Here is a 9071-nt window from a genome sequence, read left to right as displayed (position 1 = left end):
GCCGGATAAGTCACGAGCTACGTTCAACCGACAGTACTGGACTAGTCTACCGCGGTTTTCGTTATCGTCTGCTCCAATAGGTCTTACTGCAGTTGCTGAAACCGTGGGCCACACTGACAGAGTTCCCGCATCAAGGAACAACTAATACACATTGCGTCGTTTCCTGCGTCCTACATCAGGTCCGTCCTTAGAGTGGTTAAAGATTGGTTAAACGATGGAGACAGACAAGAAATGGATCGTTGCAACCGTACTGCGTACGCCTTGAAAGATCAGCTAGGGATGGACGGGAAGGAATATACAGAGGAATGCGGAACATGAGGATGTATATATATATATATATATCGCATATCGCACCCAACTCCGTAGGAAGGCATCTGGAGCATTTCGTCCCAGAAATATATTGAAAATGAGTCAGGTGAAGCGACGCTCAAGTTGCTCCAATTTTCTCCAATATTCCAAGATATTCCAGGGCACAAGTGAACAATCTCGCTCACAAGTGAGCAATCTGCTTGAAGTTACTTGATCACCTAAATACGTGTTCAGCGTAGAAAATAAGCATTCAACGTGGAAGTAAAATTGTTTTGTTTTAAAAGTAAATAGGAAAGGACTTAGGACACTACCCTGCGGGATCCTGCGCCAGCAACAGATCACGTGGAACCCTATCGAAGGCTGCATTAAAATTAGTATATGTGCATCAAGCTACATGTCACGATCCATACATTTTGTAGTAGAACACCTAACCGTTCCATCATTAAATGTTTTTCTTTGCATTGGGCTTCATAAAAGCTTCCAATAAACTCATTACTTGAAGTCCAATGTACGATTTTTCAATGCGAAATATCAACTGCTAAAAGTAATTCCATATTCACCATCCTCGATCAACTAAAATTGCATCTTTTTAGAACACTGTCCTGATATATGTTCTGTGATTTCATTTACTCGTTCTCGTAATCTTTTCTCATTCAACAATTGTTCCGATTCATGTGTAATAATGTGTAATGTAGTACGTAATTGGTCGTGCTATGAAGACTACTGGTCTCATACGCAGAATGTATAGAGCTACGGGTTATAGTTCTTGTCTTTAGTCTCTCTTTTGCTGTCTGGTCCGTTTTGTTCTTGAATATTATACCTGTATTGTTCGGTTTCCATCTCAGTCAGTGTGGTTTTCCAATCCGGAACGCGTCCAACTGTATTTTAGGCGTAGAATATGTTTGAATGTGTAATGGTTTGGTTTTTTTGCTATATTTCATTTAATATTAATGAGAATATGACTTATCGTACACCAAAACAAAGGATATCCAATTTCCCAGCTTTTTAGCCTGTAAAATGTATTGGAATAATGAATTAAATGCATTTCCCTGCTTACCATTATTTTTTCACCGTGATCAAAGTGGGAATCGCAAGGAAATGTATTTAATTTATTAATTAAATATGTTTTAAAGCCCATACAAATGGGGAATTGAAAATCCTTTCTTTTGGTGCACGATAAACCATATTCTGATTAAAATTTATTGAAATATAGCAGAAAAACCCAAAATTTCACGTTCAATTTCACTGGGGCTTTAACGCGGGCGTTACCTTTTATATCCTCTCCCGCATTCTTCAGACGTACACGGTATGCCCGTAATGGTCCTTTTGTGGGCTGTTTGCGTCGATTTAATGAATATTATTATGACTAGTTTGGCTTTAACCTCTCTATCTCCTCTTTCTGTTCTGCTTCTGTTCTGCTATCCTTTATGAATCCTGCCCGTATGAATGTGCAATTTCCGTACCTGTGAGTTTAGTTTAGTTTTATTAGGTTAGCTTAATGTCTAGTGTTAGTCATCGTAATTGAAAGAACGAAATATAACGTAATTTAAAAAAAAATCTACTCTCCAAAGTTTGATGTAAAAGAAGATCAAACACGATCTTTTCCAAACACGATCGAAGCGGGAACGATCAAATCGGTTTTCAAAAATGACAAAATGTCTACTTTGATGTTTTGCCAAATGATTTCGCATTATAAAACAGAACATTCTTGAAATAAATCAATGCAAGCGTTGTTTCTAGGTAACTGCAGCTAACGTCCCTCTTCGATCGAGGTCGAAGAAATGTGACTAGATGGAGAATAAACTCAACAAAGCCGGTTACAAAACATGTTTAAAGATACAAAGATAAGACTAATAAGTACAACACTAGCACCAATAATACTATTCTTATCACATTACGAGGTTGGAAACCCATAAATTTTACTACAGGCAAAACTATTTCAACAAAACATACAATGTCAACAGAAGAATGCAGCTTACAAGAAAGTATAAAATGGTTTAATTCAGTATCAAGTGGCATTCAGTGTTGGTTGGTTGTTTTAGTAACCGAACAGTTACATGCTAAATCATACACAATGCAAATCAGTGCTACCGTGTTCATATTGGTTCTAGTACTAGGGCATAGGGAAGAAGTTAGCGGTGCCACTATTGCTGATCGTTTATCTCCTATGGCACTCATTATCGGTGGCACTGATGTTGAGGATGGGAAGGCACCATATCTAGCTGGTTTGGTGTATAACAACTCTGAAACATATTGTGGTGGCTCGATTATAGCCGCTCGATGGATCTTGACAGCAGCTCACTGTGTAACAAAGTAAAACAGTTCGCTAACGTCACATACATCTATATTAATTGATTGTTTCTGTTGTGATGATTTCGCTTTTTCAGCGTTAATATTACAAATTTAACTGTAGTACGGGTGGGAACAAATGATAACTATAAAGGTGGATCAATGTACCAAATCGATCGTGTTATACCACATGAGCGGTGAGTTAGAATATTAAATTAATAACGAATCCCATTTTACATTGATCTAATCGTGATTATTTTAACAGATACAGTGCTATAACATTCCGCAATGACGTTGCGCTGCTTCGTCTGAAGACCCCAATAAAATTTGAAGAACACGTTGAGAAGATAGAACTTAACGAGGAGCTCGTTCCGATTAATGCTACACTGACAATTGTTGGATGGGGATTCGTTGGATGGAACAAAGAAAACCCAAAACGAACTCAAGTGATTAAAGTTCAACATATTGGTCTAAACCGTTGTCGAAAGATTGCAAACGGTAGTGCTATTTACCCTGAACATCTGTGTACTTTTTCTAGAGCAGGGCATGGTCCGTGCAAGGCAAGTAAAGAATTTATGGAAAAATCTATTTATGCATATCTAACACCTTTGTCTTCACATTTTAGGGCGATTCTGGTAGTCCTGTGGTATGGAAAGGGAAACAGGTTGGCGTAGTCAGTTGGGCAATGGCGGGCGTGTGTGCAATTGGATTACCTGATGTACAAGCCAGCATTAGGTACTTCTATGGTTGGATTACGAAAACAATGGCAGCTAATAGTGGTCATTGAAATCTACAAAACTGATATCAGATGTAAGGCAATGACAGTATCAAATTCGCTCTTGTATAGGTAAATGATAATAACTTTGCAACCCCCTTTATTGGCTATAATATGGTAAAGTAAATCTATGATGCCATTAAGCAATGAAGCCTATGGGACCCAATTAGTGATCCGAAAATAATATTCATATATGGTGGAGCGCCGTTTATACGGGTACCTTTTATTCGGCCATCCGTTTATCCGTGCTGTTGAGAAATGACAGTTCAATGCAAAGGTGACATTGCGCTCTGAGGTGGATATTTAAAAATTCGGTTATCATAGCACATGGGCATAAAAAAACATACAATACATTGCAAATTTCAAACATTCTCATTGGAAAAACATGCAGTTAATAAAAATTGGGTAATTTTTATCAAAACATACGATTAATTTCCAAAAAACATAAGGAATTTGTGATTCAATATATCATTTGACTCATTATCCGTGTTATTCGCATATCCGGGCGAGGTCAAGTCCCGATGACCCCGGATCATCTGCGCTCCACTTTATATTATTCGTCATAGGTTTCACTACAGAAAAATAAAACAATTAAAAATGATTTAAAGTGCTGATGCAACTCATCAGAATGCGAAAGGGAGAAATTATTTAACCAACGGTATAACATAAGAGAATAGCCCCAACCACTCGGTCTCGATCGTAACTCGATCGGCAGTAATAAATAAAAAAATCACACATCATCGATTAATTGTTGTACGAGGTTTCCCTTCTTAAGGTTTCTACCTTAGTACTATTAAAAACTACCTTATTATTATTACTACTTAGGTTATCTACTGTATCTAGTGGCGAATTGATCCTGTTACTGGCCAAAAACAAGAAAAAAACGTAATTTATATTCCAACTGAATTGGAGGCTTCTATCTTTTATAAACGTAATGAATGCAAAATGAAATGAATGCAATATTTGATAAAAATTAAATTAGCTTTTCTAACTAACTAACGATATCGATTGATAAATTGGCTCAACTCATAGCTTTTGTTATGTTTTATTGTTTTAAAGTTGACACCATTTTTCCCTTTAAACAAATTTGTTTAGTACTTTAAAATTGTTTATAATTGTTTATGTTTTTAGTGTAGTTCCTTTTGTCTAAAATTGATTTAATAATGATTCGTATAATTTAGATTACTCAGTGTTGCCAGTGTTGCTTTCTATGGTGTCGGGTACTCTGTAACGGTTTTTATACTACTACTCTTTGTTTACTGATGCAAAAGTTCTACTGATTTTAAGTTCTATGCGTTTGGCTGTAAAATGTTGAAAACTGGTAAAATATACGTTTTATGTTTTCTACTTTTACTCTACTTCAAGTTCTACTTCTTCTTCCTAGAATCTGACAAATCGCGATGAAAATTGGGGTGTATCTGCCCGGGTAGCCTGGTATGGTAAAGGGAAAAGAACTCGATATCGACAGTCTTTAAGCGATCGGTAAGACTAATGAAGGTTCTGCTGAAGCGTTCAACTGAAAGGTTGAATGAAAGATTCTCAACTGGAGAGTTTATGAAGATGAACATTTGCTTACTTATAAGCGGGGCGAGGGTCTTATTAGCAGTTTCCCACTTAGAGATCTTAGAGCCCATAGCGGCCACTTTGTTTGTTTAGTCATACCGATCTATACAGGCTTTCTAGACTTATGAAGAATCACACAGCTGGATACAGTCAGTCCAAAAAGTATTCGTCTAGTTAAATATTTTGCAGAAAAAAGGCGAATTATGGCCGCAATAAGCATGGGGTGGTAAAAGTAATCATGGGGTTTGATAAAAAGACCATCAATACACACGTTTTGCTAAAAAATAAGCAATTAAATAGTGCAATAGTAACCAAAATACATAAAAAAAAAACTAAAAAAAAGTCGTTTGATGGGCGCGCAAAAAGTATTCATCCATCTAGCTTTTTAATTATTTACGCTGGACAAACACTACGTAGACGTGAATTAAATTTATTATTATCAATCTGCTGATGACTTCTTTCTAAATTAATGCATTTCTGTTGTTTCAATTGCACTTCAAGCGGTCAGAGAGGCACTAAAGTCGGGGGAGTTAAATGATTGGAGCACGATGGCGAATATCGTATCTTTAACTTCTGCATAACCTATCCTACCCATTTTTGAAGGTTACAAAATGTGTGGGAGGCCTCATTCGTTCATTTGATCAGCGTTTGGCCATTTTTCCTTTTTTTTAGTTTTTTTTATGTATTTTGGTTACTATTGCACTATTTAATTGCTTATTTTTTAGCAAAACGTGTGTATTGATGGTCTTTTCATCAAACCTCATCATTACTTTTATCGTCCCATACGTACTTACTTACTTATCCGGCGCTACAACCGCTTTGCGGTCTTGGCCTGCCTCAGGAGTGTCCGAAACCGCTCACGAGACCGTGCGCCTTCGTCTGCCAGTCCGTTATCCCGGCCTTAATGGCGGACGCCTCCACCCCATCTTGCCACCTCAATTTGGGCCTACCACGCCTCCTCTGTCCTTTACGGGCTGGGTCGTCCGTTTCCATGCGTATAACATGGCCAGCCCACCGGAGCCTGGCGAGCTTTATACGCTGTAAGACAGTGAGGTCGCCGTACATCTCGTATAGCTCGTCATTATAGCGGCTCCTCCATTGTCCTTCCACACATACGGAGCCAAGTATCCTTCTGAGCATCTTCCTCTCGAACGCGGCTAACAGGGTTTAGTCAGATTTGGACAGTGTCCATGTCTCAGAGGCGTATGTGAGTACCGGAACTATATAGGTACTATATAGTCCCAGCATCGTCCGTCGCGACAGGTTCTTGGAGGTGAACTGATTTTTCAGGTTGTAGAATGACCGGTTGGCAGCCAGCATCCTTGCGCGCAACTCAACTTCCATACTGTTTGCTCTGTAATGGGATGGGATCCGAAGCCCTCCGAGGGATAACATAGGCTCTCCCATCCAACTCCTATTCCGACACGTCCTCGTCGTGCAGAGTGGTAACATGTGCCTCCATATATCCTAGCTTGGGTACACGGGCTAGGTCCAACCACTTGGGCGGATGGTGGCATATGGCGAACCAGGAGGGGGGTGGGTATCCCGAGAAACTGGGTGCCTGAACGTCGGGGGGGGGGGCAACCCGACGCTAAATAAAACGGCCACGTGTGCGCAGGGCCAGTCACCCAGTCTCACGTAACAACTGACTACAGAAAGCATCAGAAGGATACGAAACGGACTTAACGATACCGTCCCATACGTATTGCGGCCATAATTCGCCTTTTTCTGTTAAATATTCAGCTAGACGAATACTTTTTGGACTGACTGTATAAGTGTCGCGTGTACATTAAAATGTTACTTTGTAATTACACACAACACCTTCCGGAGGATTTGAAATAAAATCTCCGAAACTTTTAAGATTATTCATTAGAAATTTCGAAAATTATTTCAACTATTAATATTCGATACATTCGATTCAATCGCGAATATTCGCTAATTTTTGAGTCATAATCGTCCCAATTTGAATCAAATTTACCTAGCACTATAATCTGTTCGATTTCACATTGAATGCACTCTTTTATTTTTACATGACGATCTACGCTACATTACGTTTACGCTACACTACTACAACACTGTATACTTATTAGAATGAAGTTAGAGATGGTTTTAACTACCATTTTTCTTATCAATTTAGAAGGAAGGAAACTCATAATAACCTGTGTTTGAAAAGTGTTATTATTAAAAAAAAACAAATACAACGACTTAACTATTCGGTGACTTGTGGGGATAGTATAAATATTCATGTATCACCCACGATGTACACTCAGTTCTCAGTTGGTTTGTGGCGTCTCTACCCTAAAGCAGGCCAATATGTTTCTCAGCGGCATTGTGCCTTTAGTACTATTAGTAGTTCATTCATTGGAAGCATCGCCTGTTGAGCCTTTAGCACCGATTATTGGAGGATCTAATGTTGAGGATAAGAAGGTACCATATCTAGTTAGCATAACAGTAAACTCTATCGTTTGTGGAGGATCCATTATAGCGGATCGTTGGATATTGACTGCAGCACACTGTATTAAAAGGTATGAAAAATATTCATTACAAAAAAAAAACGTATTTACGGTTCAATATTTTTAACATAAAGGAATATGGTGAAAAATGCAGCTGTTCGTGTTGAGACCAATAATTTTACTGCAAGTGGAACTGTATACCGCATCGATCGTGCTATAGCTCATGAAAAGTAAGGCTAATGTGACAACAGTGACGTGATGTCGTGGTACATTGATCATCTCGGTATCATTCCTATAGATACTTTCGAGGCGCATTTCGTGACGATGTTGGACTACTTCGTTTGAGGAGCCCTTTGAAGCTTGGAGAGCGTGTTAAAAAGATTGAATTATTGTCGCAGATTGTTCCGTATAATGCCACACTGACACTTGTCGGTAGGGGTTATATTAGTAAAGATAACAAAACAACAAAAATAACTCAAATGATCAAAGCTAAAAACATTGCCTTGAAGCTTTGTCGCAAGATGCAACCAGATTTTATTTACCCTGGACATCTGTGTACATTTGTTAAAAAAGGCAAAGGCACTTGTAGTGTGAGTAAATAATAAGTCCCAAAGGCTGTGTGTTAAGTTATGACCAACATGCGCTTCTCTGCTTGTTTCAGGGTGACTCTGGAGGCCCAGTGGTATGGTATGGAAGACAGGTTGGCATAGTCAGCTGGTCAAAAGGATGCGGTGCGGGATATTTTGATGTCCACTCGCGCATCAGCTACTTCCTCCCATGGATTAAGGCAACGATTGCAGCAAATAGTGATTAGGAGTGACCAGTCATTCTATGTGACCATTGATTTTCACAAAAGATAAAGAAAATAATAAAGTTTTAGTGATGCAAACATACTGAGGTTCATTATGCTCCAATGAAATCAGAAAGATAACAGATTAAATAAATCGAAGCGATCGATTGAGCGGGAAGGCGCCATTTAACATAACCAATGAACAGACGAAGGTACGAGACCGTGAGCGATTTCATGCACGCATCCGACAGACCAAGATCACGAAGAAGTTGAAACCGTCGTAAGTAAAATGGGGTTTAGTTTTAATTTAATCATACTTCAGAAGCCATGCGGATTGTTTTTCAAACCTCATCAGCTTCTTATATGGACCTTGATGTTTGATGACATTAAATGTGTACAAGTGTGCTCGCGATTTATTTAGCGATTAGAGGTATTGTCAAATGAATCACACTCTCCTGTGGGTTTGGCCCTTGTGGACGGATGGGTCGTCCGGTTTGATCGCCAATACAGTTTGTAAAACTCGTTATTGCAGTGGGTCCTCCGTTGTCTTTCTACAAAGAGGCAACCAATACCGCTTCTAAGAACCTTCCTCTCAAACGAGGTTTTCGTCAGATTTGGACAGTGTCCAAATGTCTCAGAAGCGTATTTGAGCTTCGGTTCTATATAGGTGCAATATAGTCACACCTTCGGCTGTTGCCACAGGTTCTTTGAGGTGAAAGCCTTCCTCAGGCTGTAGAATGATATAGAAATGCATTTTTGCAGGGTTTTTCAGGGATTTAAATAATTTTTGGAGACTTTCTTTACTGTTTCGAACGTGCGCTGGTGATAACACTCATTAGGATTGGTCGATTGGAATTATTAATATTATTTCTTACTAGGATTTGTTAATAGG

At 38.9% G+C, this 9071-nt stretch overlaps 1 protein-coding gene across 1 annotated transcript; it reads left to right on the top strand.

Annotated features, from left to right (window-relative positions):
* Positions 1-2855: 2855 nt before the first annotated feature.
* LOC125908410 (chymotrypsin-2-like) lies at positions 2856-8240 on the top strand (the record flags this gene model as incomplete). Its single annotated transcript, XM_049611145.1, has 3 exons — positions 2856-3271; positions 7670-7979; positions 8051-8240. Coding segments are annotated over 3 exons (879 nt in total), but the record flags the coding sequence as incomplete, so codon positions are not given.
* Positions 8241-9071: the final 831 nt, after the last annotated feature.

Source organism: Anopheles coluzzii, chromosome 2 (genome assembly GCF_943734685.1).
Source record: "Anopheles coluzzii chromosome 2, AcolN3, whole genome shotgun sequence".
In the NCBI taxonomy this organism is placed as follows: Eukaryota; Metazoa; Arthropoda; class Insecta; order Diptera; family Culicidae; genus Anopheles; species Anopheles coluzzii.
The sequence above is the reverse complement of the archived record's forward strand: the minus strand, read 5'-3'. Positions and strand labels throughout refer to the sequence as shown.